The sequence below is a fragment of the Xiphias gladius genome, chromosome 8, assembly GCF_016859285.1.
Source record: "Xiphias gladius isolate SHS-SW01 ecotype Sanya breed wild chromosome 8, ASM1685928v1, whole genome shotgun sequence".
NCBI classification, from domain to species: domain Eukaryota; kingdom Metazoa; phylum Chordata; class Actinopteri; order Istiophoriformes; family Xiphiidae; genus Xiphias; species Xiphias gladius.
The window spans coordinates 29,761,915-29,786,871 of NC_053407.1; the positions used below are offsets into that span (position 1 = coordinate 29,761,915).

A 24,957-nucleotide genomic window follows, 5' to 3' on the forward strand; every position below is an offset into this window, starting at 1 on the left:
GGCAGTTTTGCTTTGTTGTAATGTACTTTCGTTCATACTCTGTCTCGTTGTCCCACAGTAGTTCACGCCAGATCAGTCCCCACGTCAATGTCAATCTAGAGATGGAAAATCCGCTGGCTTGAAAATTATATAAAATTATATATTATTCTGAAGCTTTATATAGGCCTCAGCAGTTCGCGCCGACAAATCAAGCTGCTGTCTATCCGAGTCACGGTCTTTTTTTAGAATAAATTTCTTTAAATTTCTGTCTGTGTTACTGTCCTTCTCTCGCTCAAGAAGAAAGACTGTCGAAAAAAAAGGGGGCTTTTTTTCTACCGGTGCAAAGCATTTTAGGATCCACATCCCTGCAACATGCTGTTGACAGACACTTGTTTCATGGGTAATGGCTCCAAAGTCTTTTCTATACAAAAGGTACTACTACAGGCCTTATTGTATGTCAAAAAAAAAACCCCATACATTTCTATTATGTCCTTAGTTCCTCTGTAACTTTGGTTTCCGTCTATCTGCTACTCATTCTGCCTTTGTGGTTGTGTAATTCAAAGAGTTCGATTTCAAAGGAGACGCAGGCCTTGAAGATCAGTAACTTTTTTTCCCCCTTAAATTCCAGGCTTTTGTTCCCAAAAATGCAGGGAGGGGGGGACACATGATGTACAGCACTGTACACAGGGGCCCCTGAAGATAGACTTGGAAAATTCGGGAACTTATCATTTAAGTGGGATTTTGACTGCAAGGCTTTTACTTGTAATGGGGTATTTTTCCATTAGTATACTGCTACTTTTTAAGTAGAAGGTCTGGGTACTTCTTCCAGCGCTGCCCACCGATGTATGCAGAGTAAAAATATAAAAACATTCAAGGCAAAAACATAGCGACAGAAATCGCCCCCTCACCTGGGAGGTAACCGGTGTGTCCACGGCGACCTCTAACGGTCAGAGTCAGACGTACCCCCCCCAAAAAAAAACCCGGTCTCGCCGATTCAGCGACCTTTTCCCGTTAAGAAGCTCGGAAACGGGTACATTTTACAGTTTGAATGAAACGGATGAGAAAAAAAAATCACAAAACATTACACCAGGGACACCAGTCAAAATTCCGCTTCGTCTACGTACATGTTTGGATTTAGTTTTTAGCGAGCTAGCTTAATGCCCGGTGAGCTAACGGCGGCTAAGTAGTTAGCTGACAGCCGCGGGTCAGTCCCAGGTGTAAAAAAGTCGATTTCATTTGAACTTTAAGTCGTTTTCTTGTCTTTTAGCGAGTGTTACAGAAAACTCAGTTGTGTTTTCTTGCAGTGTCTGTTGTTTTTAAACCGTGGGTGTGGATTGACGAACCCTCACGCAATGCTGAAAATATCAATTCTGAAGGTAAGTGAGCTTTTCATTAGGTCAACATTAAGCTAACGTTAACGGTTGATGAGGTTATTAATGTGAATGCTGACAATCAGAAAAAAAAAATCGCGCAGTTTTTGTGTTTGTTTTTCTTCCATCGTGTTTTTGGCGTTGCGTCTCTCGTGAAGGCAAATCCCGACAATTTTAAAACCCCTTTCATTAATAAGTGAAGTTGTTTGGTTGCAGTTCTTCTCCTTCCTCAGAGACAATTTTTCAGATGCGATTAGAAAATGTACCTATCTTGCATTGCGATAAGACAAAACAACCAAACAAAAAGAGGAAAATGATAACTGAAAAAGTCAGGAACTTAACCGGAAAATTGCCAATAAATGCACCTTGTGCTGGAAAAGGTCATTAATCATATTCATGTTTCTTTTACTAACGTTTTTTAGGGACTTAACCAAGACTTTCGGGCAAATTTGAAAACTCCATGTAAAAGAGAGACATTGAGGGACATGCACACTTCCATTTGCAACAATGGATGTGGTATATACCCACAAGAGAAATCAAATTAATTAAAGTCACACTGTTTTTTTTTTCAATGCAGTGTGATAATATAAACAATTATTCAAAGTGAAATTTATCATGTCAAGTTTTTTTTTCCATCATGTCTTTAGTGTCGTGTGTAGTGTTAAGGCGACTCTCCTCGATTTTAAAACTACGTTGTATTAAAAGACCTTGAAAGTTTAAGCGTTAGATTGCAGTGTTGCTTATATAAGTTCCTCAGAGATATTGTTTCAAATGTGATTGTAAAATTTAACTATCTTTCATTGTGACAAGACAGAACAGAGGAAAATTCACAAAGCCATGTGTTTTATAAATCCTATCGAACTTGCCTGGATTGGGTAGTTGTGACTTTTAATGTTAACGTACTGTACTGAGACTCTTTCTATACATTGATAAACCAAGCTTGGGTGTTCCTACTAAGAGCAAAAAGTTAAGTTAATCTAACGTCAGTGACATTATTAGATCAGAAATGCAGTTTTTTTAAAATTATGATTATGCGATAGTGCCATTTCCATCAGTATTTTCTAGCGCTTTAAAGTCATGCCGTATTAATCTCCATGTTTTCTTCTACTCGTTGTATTAGTAACGATACAGCCAGCTGTAGGATTTGCAGGCTGGCCATTAAAGAGTCTTAGTATAACTCAGTAGCCAATGGTTGGTCTCCGTTGGATCAATCCTGACCTACCAGATGGTCAGTGAATAGATGGATCCGCTGCATGAAGATACTGTTAGAAGTGCTTAAACGTTTAGTCCATGAATTGATCGGAGAGCCACAAAAAAATTAGGTGATGAAAGTTCTGATAGTCGATTGATCCCACTGATCAAACAAGCTATGGTTTAGGCCTCTGAAGTGTGATATGATGAAGGGGTATGTGAGCCCATCTAATAGGACTGTGGGGATGTGCTGGACTAAAAAAGTTGATCTAAAATGTTGTAGGCTGTAGCATTAAAATTTGCCTTCATCGGAGCGACCGGGCCATGAAAAAACCATGAAAGACAGACCCATACCAAAAGTAGACACTTCATGTGGAAGTCAAAAGATATAATTTTGTTCATTATGAATAGATAATTGCAACATAGTTTCTGAAATAAGCATGAATCTACTTCATTTTGCATAAAATGACACAGTTGTTTGACTGGAAATGATGTGAACAGTGAGTGTATGTCTGTAAAACTGGACTCAGTTCTGCTGCCTGTCGGAGACATTTCTTCTGGCCTATGCAGGTTGAGAACCCGTCCTGCCTCTGGGGCCGGGTTGTTCGGGGTGTGGGCGGCGACACAGAGATGACAGAACAGTACGACAGTCTGCTGGCTCAGATGAACCTCTTCTACCGTGACGTCGCTCAGGACCTGCACAAGCTGAAGCCCACATCATTAGAGGAAGGACAGGTAATGCACACCTGCAGTCTGTCTTCACCCATGTTTTTACACACTGGCTCCAGGTAGGAGACACTTCCTGAGGCCTTAATTGGACTGGAGCTGGATTGGATATGCATGTTACCAAATTTCTCCTCAGGTGTGTGTGGTGTACTGGTCAGTGATGAGGTCGTGGTGTCGGGCAGTGGTGGAGTCGATCATCATGGACTCGGTGTCCTGTAAAGCCCGCTGCCTCCTGGTCGACCACGGAGAACGGTTCGTCGTCGCCTCAGACCAGTAAGACCAGAACATGTTCCCAGCAGTCAGGTAGAGGGCGATGGAGGTGGAGTCTGACTCAGATTCAAGCAACACAGACTCCGTCCAAGACGACGCTTTAGTTTCAAAGGAAGCAAACTTTCAAAGTGACTCCTCAAAACCGCAAATACATTTTAACAATAACATCACTGTATAACAGTTCAGGGCACATAATATTTTCTTTTAACATGTAAAGCCTACTAAAATATATTAAAAAAAAAAAAAAACGCCACAAATGTTGTTTAACTATCTGCCATTGTAGAAGGTAGTGCAGGTAGAGTGTAGCTGAGCTGAAAAGCAGTCCTTGTCAGCACTGGACCACTGCCATTTTATTGTAATGGCCCAAATGTAAAAATAGAGGAATACCTTGGCTTCTTGAGACATTTGATAGAATATTTGAACATCTTATTCTTCCTGGGCAGTATTTACTAGAAATTATCAAGTATGAGATTAAGATATGGTTTAGGCCCAAAGGCAATGCAACCAAGATCATGTTAAAGAGCTTGTATACCAAGGAGAGGTATTGTCTGTGTGTGTGTGTATGATTGTGCATCTGTGTTGCTTGATTTTTAACTTTTGTGTTTTCATCTTGGTCCGACGAGGATCCGAGTCGCTGTACAACACTTCCTCCAGCTGCCTTTTTGGATGAGGAGGTTCCACCTGGCAGGAATCAAACCAACAACCCTGCGAGTGTCTATTTACAAGGAGAAGGCAGAGCTTATGTAAGACAAGTTCACTGATTACAACTGAAGTGTTGATGGACTTGTGAAGCACAAAACACACTTTTTAGGCTGTCCTTATAAAAAATGGGAACAAAACAAAAAAATTCTGAAATGAAAAATCTAAAGTGGTTCAGAAGTTCAGAAACACACACAGCCTTCCCTGCTTTTCAGATCTTTTTCTCCTTAACCCAGTTTGTGTCTGTGTTGTGAAGTTTTATCTGTATTGTGAAATTAACCTGCTTGATGTGTTGTTCTTTTCCTCTGCAGTCCGTCCACTCAGTGGGACAGCTCAGCTACACTCTACCTGCACAACCTTCTACAAGGTGAGCACCATGGCAGATAGTTAAACAACATCTGTGGCGTTTTTTTGGTTTTTATTTATATTTTAGTAGGCTTTACATGTTAAGAGAACATGTTATGTGCCCTGAACTGTTATACAGTGGTGTGATTGTTAAAATGTATTTGCGGTTTTGAGGAGTCACTTTGAAAGTTTGCTTCCTTTGAAACTAAAGCGTCGACGTGGACAGAGGCTGTGTTGCTTGAGTCTGAGTCAGACTCCACCTCCATCGCCCTCTACCTGACTCTCGGGAACATCAAGGTGAACTTTGATCCCCTAAGTGTAGGACACAGCAACTCACATTAATTCAGAAAAAGATGCTTTAAACAGTTCATGTTAACACAGAGCAATGCAGGTAAGATCATACATGAGCTCTGCTTTTATTATCTGCTTATGGCTAATGACAATAGGTTTGTATTGGTCGTCGTCTTGTTTCTTATGTTTTACAGTGACCGTATATGGTGATGTCTGTTTTTACTTACATTTTCCCAGATCTGTGTGAACGACGACCTTGTCGCCAAGAAGTTTGCGTATTACAGCAGAGAGTCGACTGAAAGCAGCAGATTGGACGAGGTGGACCAATTTCCCGTCATGTTGTCCTCCAGCATCTTAACCCAAACCGTCTCCACGATTTCAAACGAGCCGACAGCACAAACCCAACCACCTCCTGGTAAAGATACGGGTGTGACTGCCTGTTCAGAGTCTTTGGGCCCCGATACACTCAGGACAAGAGGCAGACGGCATGAGTTTATACTACAGTGGGTGTCTGTGAATGTGGACACATCCATGTGTGCTGTCAGCCCATACAGTCTGCGTGGTCATAAACTCTTGCCTTGCCGACGTGGACAGATGACAGAATTTTTTGTCACGCTGATGTTGGTGGCTATGCAGAAGCTGAAAGTATAGTCTGATAACTATACTATACAAAACAGTCTCACTCAAGGTCCATGTTATGGCTTTTTTGGAACTTTCGGTCATATCACATGATCTTCATCAGCAGATGGAGTTTTCCTCAATAGTCCTGTAGTTACAAATATTTAAATTTCTATTTGATGGAAATTTTAAGAACTTTGAAGCCAACATTATATCTGTCACAGATGATGATCTCAAAAAGACTGAAGTCTGTCAGAGAAAATAATTATGTGAGAGTGAGAGGAATCGACTCTCTGCAGTAACTCAATCAGCTGTCTAGCGGCCACTGGGAAAGTGAGCTGTCTACAGACGCAGACGCACTCACACACACAGCGCCTAAGCCCTCCAGACACCTAGGGAAAAACCTGCATGTGATATGATTGAAAACCCCACACCAGCTACTAGAAGGACATTGAGGTCAGATTCTTTTGTCAGCTGTAATTTGTGTTAAGCTTTTAATGCTACCTACTCTCCAGCCTTTTACTTTTTCACAGAGTGGAGCTGATATATTTTCCCGTTTAAAATGACTCTTTTTAGTATAAAACAATCCCTGTTGATTTGAAAAGTTGCTGTGATCAGCTTGTATTCATGTCAGTTATCTGTAATTCCAAACTGATGCTTGTTTTCAGACAATTCTTGATGTAGCTAAACTTAAATTCTAATAAAAAGTGAAATAAGTTTGTGACTCGTTTCACCCTCAGTGATCTCACGAGGTCTGGTTGCAGGCGGAGCAGGTGATTCGCTGATGGCACCCTCTCTACCTCAGGTCAGGAGCTCTGCTCACCGTGTTACTGTCGGTACTACTGTAAATGTCCACACATCCTGACCTTTGACCTATCTGCTGTTTCAGAGCCAACAACATGAGCCGAAGACCTTTGATGGAGACAGCAGGTCAAAAATCACAGAAGAACAACCGTCTCCAGGCAGCCAATCAAGGAATGGCTCTGACCCTGCTGCTGCAGAGAGGTAAACACACATTTGGTTCAGTTCGGCAGTTAACTGTTCAACAGAGATACAGGTGAGGAGGAGTTATGCCACAATATATGTAGCTTTTGTATGTAAATCTAAGTTAACTGACCTGCTCCTGTGTTGTTTCAGTGACTCCTCAGATGACACAGACTCCTCTCTGGCCGCAGCTCTGACCAAAAACCTCAGTCTGTTCAAGTGAGAGCTGATCTAAGTCACATACAGTACCTCTCATCTGCTCGGCTGAAACCAACAGTCTATTGTACACCATCTTATCTGACTGGTTGATACTGAGAGAGCACTTCCTCTCCCACAGGTTCCTGAAGTTTCTGAATCCTGGCAGCAGCTATCAGCAGGTGGCTCGTAGTGTGAGTACATTTACAAGTGTTCTCTTCTCCTGGAGGCCCTTGTTTTTGTCGGGATTTTTTGTCCTCCTCTTCTTACCACAAAATTTCTGTATTAAAGAGCAAACAAATGTTGTATTTGGGTTCGTACTGTATCTCACCTACCGTCCTAATCGCCGAATGGATAAGGTGCATACGACGTAACTGCAGTGTCCACTGTACCATTCCAGCTGGGGATCTTTGTTGCATGTCATACCTGTCTTTCTTTCCCCTCTTGTTATCTATCTGGTTCCGTACTGTCCTTTCCAGTAAAGACAAAAAGGCAAAACAAGTCTCAGTGAACAAATTATGGCTCTAGAGCAACAAACTATAGAACAGTATGATCATCTAGAACCAAAAGCCAGAAGTTTGGTTTGTTTTTCTTCCAGGTCAGTCAGCACGAAGAGCTGAAAGACTGTGAATCTAAAGAGACGACTGAAGCCTCCAGCGACTGCACAGGACAGGAAGTGTACGCCACAACATGTCTTCAAAAATTCTGTTAATAGACTATACTTTTGACCAATTGTCACTTACTTATCACTGTGTCATACTGTAATTTAAGATCAGTTGTTTCAGAACTGTCACCTTTTTCATCCCACTTGAGTTCACAGGCCTTTATTGCTAAACACCACTTTGGTACATCAGTGTAATTGTATGTAGAATATTTCCCATGTATGTTTTGTCACACAGATCAACCAGTTTACACAACAGTGGGCCTGTAAAACCAGTGAACGAAGAGCTCCATATGAGGTGAGGAAGCTGGCAGGTGCCAGGTCGATACTTTCTCACATCACATCTTAACATTCGTTAATTGAACAGACTGTTTTGGCTTCTTTTACGTTGAATGAACTGGGCAGTCACCCTCAGTAACTGTTTTTAGTTACAGTGTTACTTAAACTGATTTGTCTTTTTAACAGTGGAAAAAGTGGAGATTCAGGTCTTGACAGCAGTGAGGTGGAATATCTTGCAGTTGAAGACGAAAGGTAAAGTAAAATGCTCTGCACTGGTGGCTGTTTACTGCTCGCATAACTACATTGAAGTGTAAATAACAAGTGTAACTATAATTCAGCTAAATTAGATTAAGATACTGTCTGTATCCCAGACACATGCTGACACCAGGTTGAAAGTTAATTTTGTGTTTCTGAGGTGAGGGTCTACACTCTGTCTCTTTCTTTCAGCAGCTCCAGTAGATCAGTAGAGTCAGGACCAGTAGATGCAGAGAAGACATGGAGGAGCGAAGAGGACTGGGCCTGTTCACGGTGAGCTGCAGCTCAGAGAAGAAAGATTCACAAGCAAACATGCTGAGTATTTCCCATCAGGCATCAATGTTACAGCTCAACTTGTTCAACAAAGATATAACAGGACAGGAGTGTGGGTTCCCTGTAGAGTACGCAAACTGATAATGACAATGAATGTCTGGTGGCTTGTGACTACAAATCTCAGCCTGAAAGTTAACAGCTGAGAGTGATTCCAAACAAAATCCTATCGATAAAGTAGTATGATAGGTTTCAAGTTCAATAAATAAACAAAATGAAATAAAAAGATGAATAAAAGTAGATAAGACAAACAAGACTTGGTCAAAACCAGACCATTTCCATGCTGCTACTCTGCTCTGACAAAATCCTGATTTTTATAACCGCGACACCGTCTGACAAAACCACCAGACACATAAGTTAAAGACAATGGCTGTTTCTGCTATTTCTGCAATATTTACTTGTAAAATGATCACTCAAACAGAAAGTTAAAAGCTAATTTCCCATCTGTGTCACCTGCCATGCAGTGAATTGAATGAGATACATAGAGACGCGGGCCTGTGGGTGGAGCAAAGCCCGACCTCGCCCTCGCAAAGCAATACTGGCAATCCCTTCTTCGGAAAGTAGCTTGGGTTTGTCCAAAAGCAAATAGCAACAGCTGAAGAGGTCTGAAAAGTTGGTCAATCTAGTGACAAAGACTCTTAAGTCGGCAACGCTGTCTGTAAACGCTCCCTGATGACACAGTAGAAAGTGATAGCGTCACGTCTTTTGAAAGAGCAACAGCCACTGGGGAAACTCCAACACTTGGCTAGCTGAGCAATGGTATAACATCAGCACTCAGTCGCACAGCATCCGACTGACCAATGGTGTAACTTCATCACGCGCTCAGTCAGTCAGTCGCGTTTATAGGTCTGGCCCTGCTGATGCGGTCCAGTGAAAAAACTGTTGAATAGTATCCAAGGCAATATTTCTTTTAATTATCTTGTAAATTAGTAGTATCTTAAAACACATGAAATTTCACGTTTTTTGTTTGTTTTTTTTCTCCTCAATACTAAAGGTTTTTCAATTCTGACTGTTGTGTCTGGCCACAGGCTTCTAGAGTGGTTGAACCCGGAGCCTCTGAACTCTGATCCAGACGCTGTAGACGATGTAAGTTTACTAATTTCATCATGAACTTGAATTGATGGAATAGCTACAAAGTCTGCTGCTCATGTAACATTCGCAAACTACAGCGACGTGATACCAGAAGGCATCTCAGCAGGTGGACACTGGTCTTATGATGATGTCACCATTTTTTACTGTCTAATTTCTCTTTGTCCTGCCTCCTGACTGGCCTCAGGAGGTTCCAAGTGATCCCAGGAGGAGTGGGATTCTGGTGCACTCTGCCCTCCCAGTTGAGCCCTGCACCAGCCTGGATGATGCCCCCATCACTGATGCTCTCCGCTGGGTAAACAAGAATGAGTTTTATTTGAGCCTGTTTAGACATGAAAATGAGAAAAATGATGGTAAGAGACTTTAAACAGTCTTGAGAGACGTGAAACAAGGTGTCACAGTAAATAAATAAATCTATGAAAGGTTGAATTGGAAATAACTTGTTCTGAAAATGGCTTTACCGTTGAAAGGATTCATGTTTTGGAATTAAACAGGTTTTTTCCTAGGTCTGGAAAATTATGTAAAAAATAAGGGAAAGAATCCAGACCTAGATTTTACTTTGTTTTGAAAAACACTGTACAAATAAAGTGTCTTGCTGTTACTATATTGATTATGCATGTCCATCTTGTTGGGGTTGTGCCAGCTATTTGTAAATCCATTACCAAATTACCATGTAAAGTGGAGGTCTTCACTGGTCCCGTTTCGAACTGTATCTGTGGAAAACCAGAGCGAGCCTGAACAAACCTGAGTAGAAGTAGACCCAATTCAAAATTCAGTCGCCCCCAAACAGACCCTAACAGAGAGAGAACAAACCAGCAGCAGCAATGATCTATCAATGAATTTGATCAATAAACAAGCAGCTGCACTGTAGAAGTGCAACAGTACAATAATAATGATAATAATAATAATGTCCTAAGAATACATGTTAAGAGATAGAATCTAAAATACTGTAATTCAAAACTAAAGTAAGCTCTATTTCCACTTCCTGCATCAACAATAAAACATTCTGAAGCCAACTGGGAGCTGGATCAACAAAACACAATACTCTCTATTATATATTTGTTAATTAAATAGCAAAAAACTGTCATTTAATTGCATAAATATTAAAAATCTTTCTCGATTCCCCAACATTTTAGGTGAATTGAATCAGAATTATGGTAGTTCATATCTGTTGTTCAATCTTTGCTGTCACCAGAACTAGTTTGACCTATTATTAAAGCGTACATGCGGTTACTCCAATTTACACCATAATTAAAACAGCGTTTCCATCTGAGCGTCAAATATGTCGTCTATATTCAATTCTCCCTCCTTTGCTGAGTGTGAGAAGGTCATAGTGTTTTTTCACCATTAGTTCAGTGATTTGTTAAATCTCCACAAGGGTCATTTTTATACTTAGCTGGTGCAACTGGCTGCTGGTCAAGAGTTTTAACATCAAGCCTAAACAAGGATGGATTTACCATTATGTGTAGAACTTTTATGTAATTGCAGCATCTTTCCGGTGGAATCATTTTGTTGTTGAAAAATGAAGCAAAACATCAGTCACTGATGTAGACATGATTAGAATCTTATTAGAGCAATGCAGCTGTAAAAAGAGCAACTTTATTCAGAACTTGGAAGAACAAGTGTTTTAGCGATCCGCCTCCAGACCTGGAACATTCAAAACGACATAGACTCTACCAGTGGTTGTTTGGCGCAATAGTGGCTGTCAAAAAACACGATGATAGAAGCCTCTGCAGTTTGGAGGATTTCCCTCCGAACTGCAGCAGAAGGAGTTCCTGGGGCCAGCCAGTATCCAGGTGTCAGAGGTTGCTCTGGATGGTCTTCGGGAGCGGAGACGTCCTTAAAGGAGTGCCCAGAGACAAAGGGAGATTTTAGGCTGGCTGCAGATTACCCTAATAGGGCGCAACTGTCACTGACAGGGGAAACAGTCTCGGGGTATTATTTTGTTGTGGACAGTTTCTATCAGGGAAAGATGTTTATTCACACTGAAACCAAGCCACGTATGCAAACTTCCCTCGAGATTCACATAGTGACCGATCTGTCTCCAGGTGCTGCGGAGGAAGCAGTACAGCACTCTGTCTCCAGCTGACCGTTACAGCTGGCCAGCCGTGGCTCGAGGATGCAACACAGTCATCGTCTCCCACAACTCTGACCAGCCGCTCAGCTACCTCGCCCCACTCCTCACCCACATCCAGCTCAACTCCATCTTCAGCCCCCTCACCTCCAGCGCTGGGGTGAGTATATCAGCACCAGTCAGGGAGGAGTTTACTGAATTAAACTCAATTCATTTCATCGCTGAGCTGCCACTTCTGAATCTAACATTAAACAACAAAATGCTGAAATTTGAAAAATGACTCTACTTGTACCACACACCCCTCTGTGCAGCAGTTATTTGACTGACTGTGCTTTCAGTCATTTAGTTATTGTGAGTCTTGTTTTCAGAGTATGGTGTTCTAATTTTTGGACGCGTACTTTCTGTGTTGACGTGTTTGCGGCCAGCCCATAGCGGTGCTGCTGTGTCCTGGCTGGGAGAGGGTCCAGGCGGTGTATGACCTGCTGGAGGAGAGCAAGATCGCCCAAAACCTCCACCCGCTCATCGTGCTGCTGGGTGTAGGGAAGGACGAGGCCAAGACTCTCAGGATTCCAAAAAACTGTGAGCTAAGCACAATCATCTTAGTCTGCTAATGGTCAGCTAATGACTCCACATTTGTGGGGTTATTATTGAAAATTTCCAAATGATTTTGTTTGTTTAAAAGTCGTAATTTCCCAAACTAAGACAGTCGTATAATTTCTTGATTTTTTTTTTTTTTTTTTTTTTTTTTTCTGTTTTTTGTTTTTAACCAGGCCTGCTGTTAGTGACCACTCCCTTCACTCTGGTCCGACTGCTGTCCTGTCACTGCTTCATGTTCCTGCGTCTGTACCACCTGGTGCTGGACGGGGCTGACCAGCTATTTACTCTTGCTCCAGACCAGGTAAACACTCAGCGGTCATTTACACTCATCAGCTACTGAGCTATAATCGCTGCTAACAGGCTGTCTTTAGATGATGTGATGTTGTCAGCCAGATACTTTACATAGAGACTCTCTGACACTCTGTTGGAAGTTCTGGACGGCAAATAGACGATGTCTTTTCTCTTTTCTAAGAGAAAACTGTCTTTTAATAACAGCAAAAATAATGCAAACATCAGTTTGCAGAGTGGATTTAACAGACAACAACCAAGTTTCTTTTTCTAACCCGTTCTCAGCTTTTCTCAGAATTAATGTTAATTGGCTACAGTTGACAGCATCTTCTGACTAGTGACACTTGTCATTTCAGAAAAATATGAAGCCTGCTTTATGGTGAAAAAATGTTTTTGTCCAAACAGGAAAAATATCAGCACACCTGTTAAATTTTGGGAGGAAGTTTCAAATTTAGAATGATTAAGGTCTGTTTCGATATTAGACTTTTATGTTAACCCATTCCTTCTTTAAATGTTCAGTTAAAGCTATTTCATGAACCTGACAGGGTCACATGAACACTTTTTTGGCTCTTACAAAACTCAAAATTTACCTGAGCATCTCTTAAAACATGAATACTCTCCTGTTAGATGGCGACCATCTTGCAGCATTTTCAGAAGGTGACCTCCAGCGAGGAGAAGGCTTCCTGTCCCCAGCAACTTGTTGCTGTGGCGAAGCGATGGACCAGTCACATGGAGGCTTTGTTAACCAATCACATGCCCTACCCCTGCATTGTCATGACCATCCCTGAAGAAGCTGCTCTTTATGGTAACGTTCAGCAGGTCAGTCTTTATAGCTAAAACTTTATACTGTTGCATTATACACATTGCTCTTTAGATGCTAAAATATCAAAACAAATGATAAAATAATCAAGATCATTAGATTTTTTGTAAACGTAAGTCAATTTCCATCCAGGCTTAGTAATTCAGAAAAATATAGAAAGTTAATTTCCACCATTTAAGGAAAAAGAAATATAAGATATGGACCAAAAAATCTATTAACTGTATACTATGGAGTTTTTTAGATGTCGTCTACATAGAGTGTAGGACAACACACAAACTGTGCAGTGAGTTCATTGTCATAAGTTGTAGTGTAGACTAATGAGATTTCAGTGATAAATGTTTCTGCTCCTACAGGTCATCCTGATGACTTCAGAAAGCAGTAAGATCTCAGAACTGTTGGGCGCGTTGGATTTCAACCCAGACGTCGGCCAGAAGACTCTGATTGTAGCCAACTCTGCTCAGGAAGTTGAAGACGTGTTCAAGGTGAAACAGCTACTTAAGTGACTGTATACATCCCAGTGCTATAATCTTTTTAGGAGATTTAGGACCACTGCCTTTCCAACCCATTTGTAAACCTTTATACATGTCTCATCCTACTGCGAAGTACACTCACCTATGTTAAGATTCAGTGCACTGTGTCTACAGTAGTAAAAGTTGTGTGAGTTTGTCTTTGCCACAAATTGGCATATTAACAAATTACGAAAGTCGCACCAGTCGCAGCCTCATAATTCCAGAATTTAGACAGGATGAAGTTTGTCCTCAGTAACAGGAATGACAGTCTCTTTTTCATTAAAACTCTAAATCCACATGCATAATGTACAGGTGGAGTGCAATGTTGACATCTGACAGTGGAAGCAGCATCCAGAGGGTCTCCTTGAGGTTTACCACTGTCTTTTCTAATCTTCAGGCCGTGAGCAACAAATCAGCGTTCTGCCTCAAGAGCCACGAGGGGTTTACACACCAGTTTGACGATGTCATCCAGCAGTGGAGGAAAAACATCGGCCCTGGCACTCATGTAATTCTGGGTAAACTGAGTATGCTCCTGGAAACTGCTAACAGAAGACCCTTAAGATCAGTGAAGATATTTGGAGCCATTCATTGAATTTCCTCCCTGAACATTAATAGTGCTGCTATTCCTGTGTGTTTTTGTTGTTTGACCTTTGACCTATAGTGACCACCAACAACTGTCTGAAGTGTTTTGGGATCATAGATGCAACTTGTGTCGTCCACTACGGCTTCCCCACTTCTCCCAGACTGTTTGGCAGCCGACTCTTCTGCATGTCTGAAAACTTCAGAAACCTCTCAGAACGAGTAAGAACAAGCAAGTCCTTATTCTCGGGATAAATTTGGTGGATAATGTCTTCTTTTCCTGTATAAACGATTAATGCAGTAATATAACTACAGTTTCGGTTTCCACGGGCTGAGGCAATTTTTCTGTATTTTCTCCTCCAATGTTTCCTTCCAGGATCAAACGCAGAGCTGCCCTCGTGTCACCAGGTCGGTGCTGCTGATCTCAGAGAGGAACGCCCGTCACGTCATCGGGGTTCTGCGTTACCTGGGACGAACAAGCGCCCCACTGCCCCCTGAGCTGCTGTCCTTCGCCAAGGGTGTCCGTGTGGCCCGGGAGGACCAGAAGACAGACAGGCCTCTCTGCAGCTACCTGAAGAGCCTTGGAGTCTGCAGGTCTGCTTTATAATTCTTCAAGATAAATGGCTCAGCGGTTTATATTTTACCATTTCTTTTGATGTTTCATGTGATGAGCTGAGTGTCTGTGTTTTTTTTGCTTAACTCCTTTAATCATACATCTGCAAAGACTATAAAAGACTGTCATGGCGGATTACCGACTGCGACAGTGTCTTTTTCTTTTTATAGTTTCATTAAGAGTAGCCAGAATCCAACATGTGGGGGCTATAAAGGAAGGTCAAATATGAAAAAAAAATTTTTTAATTATTCAGAAGAGAAAATTAAAAATCATTTACACATTTTGAAGTTGCTGATTCGTAAATCAGCCGTGGGATATTGCAGTGTGATAAAATACACATAATGTGATTGTGTGTGTTCTCCTCTGCAGAGACAGCCGTTCATGTCCCGACCGTCACAGATTCATTTCCCAGCTTGATCAGAGTGACCTTCCTGCCTCTGGAGTCATAGAAGTGAGGACGTTCGTATCTATTTATTTTCTTGCGTGAACTTTTGGTTCTAAATGGCCATCAGAGATTTCTGCCTCTGAGCATACTCCTTTACAGAACTTTATTAACAGACATTGTCAAATATATCAGGGCATAAAGAGTCAGTTAATGTTACAAAAAGCACAAACATCAGCTTGATTTTTGCTCTGCTCCTGTTGTTTCAAAGTTAAATCTCACTCTTTGAAGTAATAATCAGATCTTTGGTTTCAAATAAATGGTCGCTTCTTTTCTCTTATCTCTTCCAGATCATGATGTGAAGCAGAGGCTCACAAAAATAGCTGATTAAAACTACAAAAACTCTTTTACAAAATTTTTTTTTTTTAACTAACATTTTAACTAGCCATAGTTGCTAGATCAAATCCATGAGTACAGTGTAGTAAATTAGGACCTGTGTTGTGTCTCAGGTTGTACCTCTTTACATCAAGACGGCATCAGTCTTCTACGGTCGTATTGTCAGGAAAGAGGACAGAGGTTTTGATGACTTGGCATCTGAGATGGCTTCCTACTACGCTGATAAGAAACCAGGAGCCAAAGGGGTGTTGGAGGGAGGCTTATACGCCGTGCAGGAGGACAACGTCTTCCACAGGTCTGACATAATAGTTAGATACAAACTCAGGAGGCAGATTTGCAGGCTAGAAACACTCATGTCAGTCACATCACTTAAACCCTGATGATACTGGGTTTTTAGCTCACTAAAAAACAGTTCAGGTTGGTTTCTTTTAATTTTACTGCTTTGTAAACTGTAGCTTATTTTATTTTTTTCTTTTGGCAATAGTATAGGTCTGTCTGAATAAGAGCTCCACAGGCAAATGCCTGTAATGTGACTGTGTTCTCCTCGGCAGGGTGAAGATCCTCTCTGTCCCCGAAAGAGGTGACAGCCTGTTTTTCAGGGTCTTCGTTCGGTTCATTGATGTAGGAAAGGAGGAGGAGGTGAAATCCTATCAGATCCTCCAGCTGCCGGAGCAGTTTCACTCTCTGCCCAGCCAGGCCTTGGAGATCATCGTCTGCCGAGTCAAACCGGCTGACGCCGAGATGGACTGGCACCCAAAGGTTCCTGCCCAACTCCTCACTTTGCTCTTACACACACAAACATTACCACTCTTTGTGGATTTCATTTCCTCTATTAATTTACCTCCGTCCATCCATTACATCCAATAAACTATGCGTGCTTATCCTTGAGGGTCATGGAGGGTGTTGGAGCAGAAAAGGAGGAGAAAAAGACTTTGCTGTGTGGTTATATGTAATTAATGAATTCCAAAAAATATAAATTTAATTACACAAAAACTTAAGTTCATTTTCCAAAAAATGTACAATATCACGGTGTGTATTTCTACGTATATCACCATATGAAATGGGTTTAACGCTCACAAGGGGTTTTATGCATATCACCCAGGTCCACAGTGACAGTCTTCATCTAAATGAGACCCATCTGTTGGAGAGCTGTGAACAGCAGCCCTCGTTGTGATTTCAAAGGGCCTCAGAAGCAAATGACTGGTTTAATAGATATAAATCTACACAGCTTTTCTATGGCCCTTATTAACCTACTGTGCCTCTAAGACTTATTGTGATTGGTGCAGGTAAAAATATTGAACATGACTTTCTGGGATTTTGACATGTACTGTATGGGTTAAAGGAGTCAACTGAGGGGTCTTCAGAATCTCTATAACAATATTTAATCAACACAGAACAAAAGATACAAAACAAGAACCAGACCTAATTTGTGGTCATTGGATTTTATAAATTCACGACAGAACATGAAAATTTTCTGTCTGTAAATTTGATTTCAAGTCTTATCAATTTCTTTCTATCATTTTTCTTTCTTTTTTTAAGATACCAGATTTTCAGTAAATTCTGGGCAGATTGAGAGTGAGCCATTACAGTTTTCCTTTTTTTTTTTTTTTTTTTCAGGAGTGAAAGTGGTCCTTAATTTCATTTGACCTGACATTTAAACTGTTCTCAGGCTTGAGTTTAAATTGATGAAGCTCACAGACATCCAGAATTAAATCTGCAGGCATCACTGCTCAGGTTTCTGGCTTCTATTGGAGTCAAGAAAGTAGGACGGGTATTGTAGCTCCAAAGTAACTGGACACTTATTGTCCCGCAGGTCAACAGAGCCATCAGCCAGAAGGTCCGAGGTCTGCAGCACCGGGCCAGAGCAGTCCTCAGTCTGGGAAACACCGTCTTTGTTGATCCCATGGTTTGTTCTCACCTGTCAACACTGTTAAGATTGTCAGCTATTTTAAGATTTAGTCTTAGTCCTGAGATAAAAAGTCCATGTTAGTCGTAGTCATATTTAGTCGACCTCACCCTGTTTATTTTTAGTCCGTTTTTAGTCGACTAAAACTCTGGACATTATAGTCTGATTTTAGTCCTGACCAAGAATGAGCATTTTAGTCAAACTTCAGTAAACTGCTTTCAATTAAGATTTCATCCAACTGACTTTAACAATTAAGTCTGGAAAGATGCAACAACATTAGCAAATCCATTGCAATCTAAGTCAGAAATCAATCAGAAAGTAACCAGAAGAAAGAAAACCCTTCACAATCAAAAAGAACCTTGTACACCAGCCCTGCAGTAGCTCCTACCCTCATTATGTTCAGTTTTGTCAGGACTGGGGCAGAAAGGTGTTGATTTTATTATGTCATTTTGTAGGTCATAGTCATAATGTTGTACTAGAGTGTTTTAGATTAAGTGTTAATAGCTTTTAAACTACCTTTTAAATAAATGCGTAAAGAAAATATTTGGAACACAAAGCAAGTTAAGCCTAAAACTAATCTTTTACATTATGTTCTCTGCATTTTAATAACGAGCGGAGGTCTCAGATAAGCTACATTTAGCTGTCACGGACCCATTCAAACCTGACAAGACCTGAGATGTGTATGGTAATTAAGTTGTGTGTGCTTTAACGTGGATAGCATGTTTAATACACCAAAACAAACAAATGGTCTCAGCAAAAGGTTGGCCAGCGTAGCTGCCTGGGCTGCTGACTTTGAGTGAGACTAAATCCCCATCTGCAAGCAATGTAGCAGTGTCCCTTTGTTGTAAGATGCTAATAGATAATGTTACACCACTGCCTGTAGTAGTTGACTTAATACGGCTTTAAAAGTAAAGTAACATTATTTAACATCTTAACATCAGTCACCTCAGTTTCCGTGGTGTACCTTAAGGGGTCTCTTCGGGTTTACGGTTTTCTTCTCAGTGGTTTTGTAGCCGCAGGGCTTCTCTCCTGACAATAAGTTACTACACACTCACTTTTTCTCTTGGCGGCGTTATATTTTAACGCTGCTGGGTCGTAATGTCAACCTGTTTTGTTGCCATAATTTTCTTTTCCCTTCACTAGTTCTCCTACAGTCATAGCATTTTAAGTGCATAGCTGGGTCCAGTCTAGCACTGCTGGCAGTGCGTTCATGGGTGCGCTGGTGCATTGCTGGTGAGCAGAATCACCAGGAAGATGATTCGATTGTGCAGGAAGAGAAATGTGCAGCACAGTCATTCAAAGAAGGAGATTTTAAAAAGTTCAAGTTTTTATTTTTTAAACTAAATTTGGATCTCGTCTTTTTTCGTCAACAATATTGCAGGTTGATGTAGTCACAGTTGGGGTTTAATGACCTCGGTGCCGTCTCATCATCGTCTCATCCTAGTCATCAAACAAAAGGTTGTTGACCAACATACTTAGTCATAGTTTTCGTTAAGGAAATTACTACTACGTGTGAATCATCTCCTCGTACAGTCACTGAGTTATTGATGGTCAAATAAAGGGTTTCCTTGGTAGACTGTGTGGTATCTATGGTTTGTAATATTTTTCCAATCCAAAACTAGCATCAAAATGAAAGAAGTTTCGGTCTGTACGTTAAGTTTAATGTGAACTCTGGGCTGTTTTGGGAGTCGTGGGCACCAGCGAAGTTGGTTATCTCCTATTTTTCGAGGTCCGGGTGACCCAGGTGCCAGGTATGAAAACCGTCATCAATGAATACAACGTCCAGTCTGAGATCCTGAGTACTGGGAAGGGAGTCAGCAACCCAGAGCATCTGGACCTCCTGAGGGCGCTGTGCCAGGAGAGCGAGGTCAGCAGCAGCAAGGAGGCGGGCCACATTTCTGGGTAAGGAAAAACTGAACTGACTCAACTGTCCAAGTAGTGGGCTAAGTGGAGGGTAGTGTGACTCATTGGATGTAGGCTGCAGGTATAAGCTTGCCATTGGCCACGTGTCTCACGCAGCGTTCTCTTCCCCTTCTGCTTCCGGCCTGTCACCGTTTTCAAAATGCCCTTTTCTACGAGAAACAGCAGCCACCCCCAAGATAACAACCTGCACGCTGATTTTTTTTTTTTTTTTTTTCTTGGTCGGCAATCACACAGTCAACTTAGGTCTTTGTTTTTTTACTTACTTGCCATTTTAATGAGAGAAGCTAGGTCTGGCTATGTGAGACTGAGTGAGGGTACATGTCAGGATGTACCAGCCATCTTCACTAAATGAAGACTGAAGCAACATGTTGTCGTTGACGTTTATAGGTTTGGGGGTGTGTCAGTGTCTCTGGAAGTCAGGATCAAAGCTGAGGAAGAAGTTCTGGCTGAAGTCTTCAGAGCAGCCGAGGTCAGGAAGCTCGCTGACCGTCCGCAACTCGAGCCATGTGAGCCATTAAGTCCAGTATCTTCAATGAAACAGACCCCGGTCCCAGAACCACCGGCACCTGAACTCCACTTGGGCCCAGTGTTTGATCAGAGATCCCCGTCAGATATCAGGGCTGCAAATGAACAGAGAAACAATCACATTTCTGATCTGCAGTCAGTTGAACAGAAGACGAGGTTGGTGTCTTCACTCAGGAGCTCTGCTTGAAAAGATTTACCCATATTACTCAAAAATTAGTTTGGTATTTTTTCAGACTTCAAAGGTTTAGGATTAGCACACAGATTATTCCCTACCAACTCACTGATCCTTGCCACATCTCATTAAATTCAGTTTAGTATCTTATATGTGATGTATTAAGATTCCAAGATGAAACTTTGCCATCTTCTCCTTTCAGTGTTGTTGTTTTCACGAAGACATTCGGTCATAGATCTGGCCAAAATAGTTCTTCTGACACGTTGCAATCCTTTCTTTTCTGTCAAGTATCAATATGTCCATATGTCAATATGTTCCAGTATTAGCTGGGCTCTGCTTCTTGTGGTGACTTCATTTGAAGGTAGTAGTAAAATCGGGAAAACCATCTCCACCCTGGTGCATTTTAGGATGCAGCAGCTCTTCGCTGAAAAGAAACTTGACTGCTGTGTTAGTTAAGCCTTATTTATTCAGAAAGTTTCATTAATATCTGAGTACAAGTGACACACATACAGCATCATAAAAGAAAGCTCAGTCACAGAAAACAATCATCACACAGACAGACACAGGTGCGCAGTCACAAATATTCTAAATATCAGGAGGGTACAACTTCAGGTCCCTCAGAGGAATTAGTGTCTTTAACCTCAGTTTGTCTGACTTATGAATTAAACAGAACGTATTGATTTTGATACACAGGAGCAGAGGTGGAGGAAAACTTTGCCCCACAACCGGCCAGGCTGCTTGTCTCCACACCTGTGATAATGGTACAAAATAAAGTTAAAACCTTTGTAGCTTCTACAGGTTTTATCCTAATAAAGTCTAAACTTCAGTAAGAGTTGTAGATAGACACTGAAAAGCATCATGCTGGTCACATAGATCATTAAAAATGAAGAGCTGTGTATATAATCATCACATCAAGACTTTCTGATATTTATTCCTAAAACTAAAAATCAAACTCTGTAGTGATGCTTATAAAATATAACATTTTGTTAATAAACCAGAGTTTTGTTTCTTGACTCTGAGACAAACATTGTGATTGGTAATCTTGATCAGTCCCTACTGCCAGCACGTACTTTTAGTAAATCATGTAATAAAAAAAGGTATAAAGTGTGTGTGCGTGTGTGTCTCTGAACAGGTTTTCCTGCAGGTGACGATCAAAGCAACAGCCAGCAGGTCAGCATCAGCACTAATGGAACAGACAATGATGACTCCACAAAAAGGTGCAAGACAAATCATCTGGACTGTGAAAGACAGTTCCGTCTTACTACAACTTCTGACTTAGAAAGACTTAATTTTTCAAAGTGTACTGTTTATATGTTGGGGAAAAAAACTGAAGGTACTCTTGCCTTGTAAAACCTAGAGCAGACGATCCAGTCTATAGATGTGGAATTTTTCAGTTGTTTAGTGTCTGAAACAGTAAGAGCTTTTTAATGGAAGGTCATTTTAAAAATTAACGTTAAATGTATGTGTTTCCCCTCTGGTTGTTTCAGTTTTCATCCCCAGGTCCGTTGGTACCAGACATCCGACTCTGTGATTGTAACGGTGAAACTGATCAACCCAGAGAGTCAGCGCTGTGACTTCTACCAAGACAGAGTCATCTACAGGTCTGTCAGGAGCAGACCACCGGTGATCACGCACTCGCTTCACATCACATCCAGCATTCAGTGGGGCTTTTTATCCAGGGCCCTTTACACTGGTAAAGTTACACCTTTGTGTGGATTAAGCACACACAAACATGAGTTTAAACCATGGCCAAGAAAAATACTGGTTTCTGTTCGGTAGGGTGGCGTCATATCAAAAGGTCACATCAAACATAGTCCTGGGTCACAGTTAGTAATTAAACTACATCCACAAATTCTGTTCCTTTTATTTGTTGGGACATTGGCCGCTAAAGTTATCCTGCAGTCTAAGTTTCACAGCTAAGGATTTAATCAAGTGAATCTGTTACATCATGTGACACAAAATGTTTGCACAGACAGACATTAAGTTGGAGATTAGTTTGAGTTCATACAGAGACAAAATTGGTTATTACCGATTCGTTTTTAAATGCTGTTGTTACATTTCTGCTACAGTGACACCACAGATTCTTTAAATACCTACAGAAGTTTCTGTGATTACGTTTTTCAACTGTCTTTGGCAAATTCTGAATAACTTTAGCTTGTAATAAAGTGTTTTAAAATCAGTATTTAGCGTCACATGAATATTATACAACAGTTGGATGTCATCATGCCATCTGCCAACATCAGTGTTTTACCTACATTATTCTTGTTATTTGCAACCTGTCAACCTCACTGTGTCGCGGCTGCTCGCCGATAAGAACCATCAGAGAACTGAAGCCGCGAGCTGACACTTGTACTTGTTGCTAAATTCAGCTAACGAGCACAAACCATAGTATTCGGTGCCAGTAGCGCACCATCTCTGATGCAACTCACTTTTTGCCTTTAAACTACAGAGGTCAAGGAGTTAAGCGTAGAGGTACACAGGTGGCACAGAGGCAAAACTCTGCTCGGTACCCTGTAGTAGTACCACCGGCTTAGCTGTGAGTTTGAACAATCGCAGTTTTCCATGTTCATAAGTGGGAAGCCAGTGAGGGAGCTCATCCTTATCGCTGCAGTCGCGAGTCCAGCTGGTTGGTCGGTGCAACTGCACAGGTCTGGGGTGAGGTTGTGGAGTAAGCGGTGACAAGGACTGGAAGGGAAGGGAGGAAAGAGTAGACACATTTTTTACCAAAAACAGAAATAATAATCATTACCTACTTAAGCTACAAAATATTCCATAAAGCAAAAAAAAAAAAACTACAAAGGTGTGCGCTGTTAAATCTAATTTTAAATATGATGAACCTATAACCTAATGGAGGGTCATTACTTCAGGTCTGGCTTTCTCTGAAATTTGGTTTTAAAAATGTTGTTTATATTGTATTTATATATTAATAAATTGACATTTTTGGAAGTATGCTTTTTCCAAAGATTAACAGAAGCTACATACGAGCACCTCTAAAGCTCACCAATGAATCTGTCGGTGTGTAAAAACAGCATGTTGTTTGGTTTTTACTGTTTCCTGGTGGGGGGCAGTCACCTGGCAACCTCACGGTGACAAGACTCTGTCCCCATATGCCTTTGCCATTTCTAATGGTTATTTTTTACTGTATTCTGACATTGATTATTCAGTCAACTTATAAAGCAATAAATTGTTGTTTTTATAAAACAAAAACCAATATAAAGTTGTTTTTTGACTATAAAACAACTTTATATTCAAAGTTGTTAGTCATATGTTTCACAGCTTTACTGCATTTGTGCTTCAGCACATCTGCAGTGAGGTGGTTTTAAGAAACATCTGGTTACAGACTGAGTAACCAAACACAAATGAAAATTGTATGGCACATTAGTACGTACAGTGGCCTCAGTCTTGTTAGCCTCCGATGGCCTCGGCTTCCTGACTGCCTGAGGACTTGAGGGAGGTCATCCTGAGGAGAGGTGAGGACAGACTGTGGAGTGGCCGAGTGTGGTTCTTTACAGCCTGTTGAATCATGGGAGAGAACTGCTTTGAATTTCATAACAGTAAATTAAACAGCTCTGTGTGCAGTATAACCAAGAAAGGAACCAGAAAACGGGCGTGTAATCAGATTAACACACTCCCTCTGTTTGTGTTCAGTGGCAGAGTGAACGGTCGGTCCTACAGAGCCGACCTCGAGCTTCAGGCCGACATTGCTGCGGACCGCTGCTGCTGGGAAATGAAGTCCAATGAGCCAGTCCTCAAACTGGTCAAACAACAGCACGGATACTGGGAAAAACTGCTCAGGAATAAGGTAATGGAATTAATTTTCTTTAGACCAACGCAGAAATATATTTAATTCAGGGTATTTGCAGGACTCTGAAAGTCTTGAAAAGCGTCAAAGTACTGACAATAATGAGATGTAGTAGACTATACAAACTATACTATATACTATAAATGCCACTTAATTGATGTACTTAATCATATGCCTTATTCCCCACCAGTATGAGTGTGAAAAAGGTATAAAATGTCATTCTATGTGGTATTAAAAAGGTCTTTAAAAAGTCTTAAATTTAATATGGTGAACACTCCTCATGACAACTGTATGAAAAGATTTTTTTTATAGTAAATGACGAGAGGTTCGTTAAATGGTCTTTTTGACAATTTTTGCCGTCACTCTATATTTTAGATGCTCTTTCGAATTTATCCTTGAATTTATTTTGAACTGTACAAAATCAGGGGGAAAATGCCATTGTGAACTTGACAAGGCCATTTCTTTCTTCAGAATATTTTTGTGAGTTATGATATGGAGCACATCGAAGAGGAAGAAGACAGAGCACCAAATGGTAGGAACCGTAGTCTCTGGGAAAAAAAACCCTGGGGGAAAAAAAAAACTTTTTTTTTTCCTGTAATTTGTTATACAAGAGAAAAATGGAAAAATGTGAGGAAATTGTCTTTTGCACCTGCTGACCAGCTGCACTGAAATGATGTCTGTACTTTTTCTGTTTTGGTGTCCAGGTCTTTGGTTTGTGGAGGACACAGGAGAGGATAACCGGTATGTGAACTCAGAGAGCAGCAGTGACAGTGACTGAAGATGAACTCTGATGAACCCTAAGACACAAAAAGCATCGTCTTTCGTGTCTTTCCTCAGCACTCCTGTTATCTATGATTATTGTAGGGTCACCAGAACATTTGCGTCATCTGTTGTGTTGGTGCTGTCCATTGACCGTCCTTAATACAGAAGCTGGTACGGTTAGGGATCTGGAAATGGAAACTTCTGTGAGATTTGAATATTTAGGTTAAAGGTGTCTGACTGCTAAAAGTCAGATTCATATGTTTGTCTAAAGTATAAAGTGAGATGCAATGTGACCGTCACGGTTTCATGTTATGGAAGAGTTCATCC

At 41.0% G+C, this 24,957-nt stretch overlaps 1 protein-coding gene across 4 annotated transcripts in view; it reads left to right on the top strand.

Moving 5' to 3' along the window:
• Positions 1 to 905: 905 nt before the first annotated feature.
• tdrd12 (tudor domain containing 12) overlaps positions 906 to 24,957 on the top strand; it is a 29,068-nt gene continuing 5,016 nt past the window's right edge. The window contains exons 1-38 of one of the 4 annotated variants that reach the window (XM_040133946.1): positions 906 to 1,009; positions 1,284 to 1,355; positions 3,111 to 3,275; positions 3,403 to 3,539; positions 4,160 to 4,279; positions 4,547 to 4,602; positions 4,792 to 4,877; positions 5,109 to 5,286; positions 6,230 to 6,294; positions 6,379 to 6,494; positions 6,627 to 6,692; positions 6,811 to 6,862; positions 7,267 to 7,346; positions 7,568 to 7,627; positions 7,795 to 7,860; positions 8,056 to 8,136; positions 9,222 to 9,279; positions 9,470 to 9,577; positions 11,331 to 11,516; positions 11,782 to 11,935; positions 12,127 to 12,254; positions 12,869 to 13,060; positions 13,415 to 13,543; positions 13,968 to 14,085; positions 14,232 to 14,371; positions 14,526 to 14,743; positions 15,132 to 15,213; positions 15,654 to 15,835; positions 16,092 to 16,299; positions 17,354 to 17,446; positions 19,176 to 19,348; positions 19,757 to 20,050; positions 20,760 to 20,827; positions 21,199 to 21,283; positions 21,554 to 21,667; positions 23,715 to 23,868; positions 24,340 to 24,400; positions 24,573 to 24,609. In XM_040133946.1, coding sequence (XP_039989880.1) covers positions 1,332 to 1,355; positions 3,111 to 3,275; positions 3,403 to 3,539; positions 4,160 to 4,279; positions 4,547 to 4,602; positions 4,792 to 4,877; positions 5,109 to 5,286; positions 6,230 to 6,294; positions 6,379 to 6,494; positions 6,627 to 6,692; positions 6,811 to 6,862; positions 7,267 to 7,346; positions 7,568 to 7,627; positions 7,795 to 7,860; positions 8,056 to 8,136; positions 9,222 to 9,279; positions 9,470 to 9,577; positions 11,331 to 11,516; positions 11,782 to 11,935; positions 12,127 to 12,254; positions 12,869 to 13,060; positions 13,415 to 13,543; positions 13,968 to 14,085; positions 14,232 to 14,371; positions 14,526 to 14,743; positions 15,132 to 15,213; positions 15,654 to 15,835; positions 16,092 to 16,299; positions 17,354 to 17,446; positions 19,176 to 19,348; positions 19,757 to 20,050; positions 20,760 to 20,827; positions 21,199 to 21,283; positions 21,554 to 21,667; positions 23,715 to 23,868; positions 24,340 to 24,400; positions 24,573 to 24,609 — 4,334 coding nt within the window. In that variant the 5' untranslated portion in view covers positions 906 to 1,009; positions 1,284 to 1,331. Of the gene's footprint in view, positions 1,010 to 1,042; positions 1,356 to 3,110; positions 3,276 to 3,402; positions 3,540 to 4,159; positions 4,280 to 4,546; positions 4,603 to 4,791; positions 4,878 to 5,108; positions 5,287 to 6,229; positions 6,295 to 6,378; positions 6,495 to 6,626; positions 6,693 to 6,810; positions 6,863 to 7,266; positions 7,347 to 7,567; positions 7,628 to 7,794; positions 7,861 to 8,055; positions 8,137 to 9,221; positions 9,280 to 9,469; positions 9,578 to 11,330; positions 11,517 to 11,781; positions 11,936 to 12,126; positions 12,255 to 12,868; positions 13,061 to 13,414; positions 13,544 to 13,967; positions 14,086 to 14,231; positions 14,372 to 14,525; positions 14,744 to 15,131; positions 15,214 to 15,653; positions 15,836 to 16,091; positions 16,300 to 17,353; positions 17,447 to 19,175; positions 19,349 to 19,756; positions 20,051 to 20,759; positions 20,828 to 21,198; positions 21,284 to 21,553; positions 21,668 to 23,714; positions 23,869 to 24,339; positions 24,401 to 24,572; positions 24,610 to 24,957 lie in introns of those variants that run through there. The other 3 variants (XM_040133949.1, XM_040133947.1, XR_005708019.1) reach the window with 3 other exon arrangements.